Source organism: Myotis lucifugus, unplaced genomic scaffold (genome assembly GCF_000147115.1).
Source record: "Myotis lucifugus unplaced genomic scaffold, Myoluc2.0 scaffold_415, whole genome shotgun sequence".
Taxonomy (NCBI): Eukaryota; Metazoa; Chordata; class Mammalia; order Chiroptera; family Vespertilionidae; genus Myotis; species Myotis lucifugus.
Genome location: NW_005871463.1, coordinates 464,194 through 467,251, shown reverse-complemented (window position 1 = coordinate 467,251; position 3,058 = coordinate 464,194). Strand labels below are relative to the sequence as shown.

Below are 3,058 nucleotides of genomic sequence, written 5' to 3'. Positions count from 1 at the left end.
AGCGCTCCGGAGCTCCGACCCGGCGCGGGCGGCGCACCGATGGGCCCGAACGCCCGCCCCGCCCCGCCCCGCCCTTGGGCTCCTAAGCTGCCCTGGCGGTTTCAAGGCATGGCCTACACAAGGGGCGTGGCCTAAACAGGGGGCGTGGCCTGTGCGGGGGGCGGGTCCCAGAAGGGACCAGTGGGCGGGGCCGGAAGGGGCGGGGGCCGGTGTCCTGGCTGCCCGCAGAGGGCGGCGTGGGCCGGGCCGGACCTGGGATGGGCGGTCAGGCTTGTGTGTCCTCGACCTTCGGTCGTGCTCGGCCCGGGGGCGAACTCAGCCCTTCCGACGCGGAGCTCAGGAATCGGGGTGTCTTGCTGCGGAGGCCCCGCCGGTTCCCGTCCCTCTGCGCCCGTGTGTGTCCGTTTCTCTCCAAGGACCTCACAGGAACTGCTCCAAGATGGGCGGAGTCGGCGTTTAGGGGGTTCATGGGGCGCCCCCTAGATATCAGGGGCCGCGCCGGGACCTCGCGTTCCTGGGACCCACTCCCGCCTGGCCTTTCCCGGAGCTGTGTCCCCTCTCCCTCTCCTTTCTACTCCTTTTTTCCTTTTTCCTTTCTACTCCTTTAGGTTTAAATGTCGCTTTCCCTAGAACAGCGGTTCTCAACCTGTGGGTCGCCAACCTGTGGGTCACGACCCCTTTGGGGGTCGAACGACCCTTTCACAGGGGTCGCCTAAGACCATCGGAAAACAGATATATAATTACATATTGTTTTTGTGATTAATCACTATGCTTTAATTATGTTCAATGTGTAACAATGAAAATACATCCTGCATATCAGATATTTACATTACGATTCATAACAGTAGCAAAATTACAGTTATGAAGTAGCAACGAAAATAATTTTATGGTTGGGGGTCACCACAACATGAGGAACTGTATTAAAGGGTCGCGGCATTAGGAAGGTTGAGAACCACTGCTCTAGAAGCTCTCCCGTGTCAAGTCTCGATCAGATTCTCAAGTCCCTCCCCCACCCGATCGTGGCACGCGTGGCCATTGCCTATGTTGGTTCTGTAACCCTCCGCCAGACGACCCCAACCTATGCACAGCACCTCGACGACGTTGAGTGGCAGGTGTCATCAAACCTTGACTTGAGCAAGTACCTCTCTGAGCTGCAGTTCAGTCCTCATCTGGGCACACAGGTAGGGAGCGGGAACTCCGCCTCCCACCCAGCCCTGCCCCTCGCTGGTGTCACCACCTTGACCATCACTGTGCTTCCAGGGATGCCGGGGGCACTGGGAGAGCTTTGGGGTGTCTGCAGCCCAGGCTCTGGCGTTGGAGTGTCCCTGAGGCCCTCCACCCTCAGCCCTGAGGACAGAAGCGCTCTGACCACCCATGCCAAATGGTTTAATGTTTGGGGTAAGGAAGAGGGGGAGCAGGGTCTGGAGGAGTCACCCCCAAGGCATAAGGGGACAGGTCGGGAGGTAGGAGGCCTGGTCCTAGCCTGGCACCATCCCAGCCTTGCTGAGATTGTGGGCAGGTAGCCTCCCCCTCTGGGCTTCTGTGTTCACTGCTCTCCTTGGGAAGGCGGGGGTCTCTGCAGAGGTGAGGCTGGAGGGCGTGGGGTCCAGGGTAAGAGGACTGTGTCCACAGGGTACCCCTCATCACTGAGGGTCCTGGTGAGACCTCAGGCACGCGGCAGTGGGGGCCAGGAGCCCCATCCCAGCTGGGAGGGACAGGCCCCCCTGATCCCTGTCAGCCTGGATATTGGGGAGGGGATACGGCGTTGGCCGGGCCCTTGGGATTCCAAGAGAGCTTGAGGCTCCAGGGTACAGGTCCTGATAGGCGAGGGCCCGGTAGGTGGCGGGGGCCAGCAGAGCCTCAGGGCTGGCCAGCAGCTGGTGGTGGAGCCGAGCAGGGCTCCTGGAGGTGGAAGCTGGAGCTTTGTTGGGATCTGAGGGAGGAAGCAGTCTGAGCGAACCCCAGACCTCCCCGCACATCCACACCTGCCCTTTTCTGCTCCTCCCATCCCAGGTTGCCCACCTCAGCCTTTGCTCCTGCTCTTACCTCTGCCTGGGATTTCTTTCTCACTTTCTCCTTCCCAGTCCTGCAAGGCCCAGCTTGGGAACCACCTCCTCCAGGAAGTTCACCTGTTCGCCCCCCACCGCACCCCCTTCCCTCTCAGAACCGTGTCCCTACCTGTTCTCTCTGCCCTGGGCCCCAAATTGCCTGAGAAATCTGCTTCCCCTCCTGTCCACACAGGTGCCCAGTGGGCTGCTGAGTGAGCTGGAGCCTCTTGGCAGCCCTGTGGTGCTGCCCCCTGGCTGCTCACCCACCGTGTGGGCTCTGGTCCCCCTGGGGACTAACCTTTCTCCTGCTCTGCGGAGCCCCTCAGCAGGCAGGGCCCGAGGCTGCTGCGACTCCGGGCGGGGACGCTGGGCAGGGGCTGTGCAGATGCAGTCCTGGAGATGGACAGGCAGGGAGGGGCAGGGGTCAAGGTGGAGAACCACGCCAAGGATCTGGTTCAGTCAGCCCATGAGACCCCAGGACCAGTCCATGGGTGTGGCCCTTCTAAGGAGCCCAGCCCTAGCAGATGCCGGGGGCTGGGGCTGAGGGGCTGGGCCAGGGCAGCGGGAAGCCTGACAGGAGTCAGTACCAGGAGTCCGGGTCACTCTCTCTAAAGCCCTTGGCGAAAGGGTTGCTGGCGATTTTCAGCTGCGTGATCTGCAGAGAAGAGAGTGAAGTTATGGGTCAGCCCCGAACTGGGGAAAGGCTGTGGGGCCCCAGGCTCACCCATCCTTACCTCCCTGGACCCCCCAGTCAGGAGGCCCTGGGACCCGGAACCACTGCGGGGGTGAAGGGAGGGGAATGACTGGGCAGACGCTCACTGAGTCCGGGGAAGGAGAGAAGGGCTGGGGTCTGTGTGCACGGGGCGGCTAAGACTTGAGCCTCAGTCTCCATCCCTATGAAATGGGCTGGCAGGTGCCCCAGGAGCTGTGGCCCAACCACCCGGTGGTTCTGATACGGCGTCACGGCCGTGAACTGGGTCTCCGTGAACACGAAGGACTTGAAGTCTCCT

At 61.8% G+C, this 3,058-nt stretch overlaps 1 protein-coding gene across 1 annotated transcript in view; it reads right to left on the bottom strand.

The window, feature by feature from the left end:
- Positions 1–1,538: 1,538 nt before the first annotated feature.
- TBX10 (T-box 10) overlaps positions 1,539–3,058 on the bottom strand; it is a 3,865-nt gene continuing 2,345 nt past the window's right edge. Inside the window, exons 4-7 of the mRNA XM_023743852.1 lie at positions 2,989–3,056; positions 2,636–2,703; positions 2,347–2,441; positions 1,539–1,933 (exon numbers count right to left, since the gene is read on the bottom strand). Coding sequence (XP_023599620.1) covers positions 1,644–1,933; positions 2,347–2,441; positions 2,636–2,703; positions 2,989–3,056 — 521 coding nt within the window. The 3' untranslated portion in view covers positions 1,539–1,643. The remainder of the gene's footprint in view (positions 1,934–2,346; positions 2,442–2,635; positions 2,704–2,988; positions 3,057–3,058) is intronic.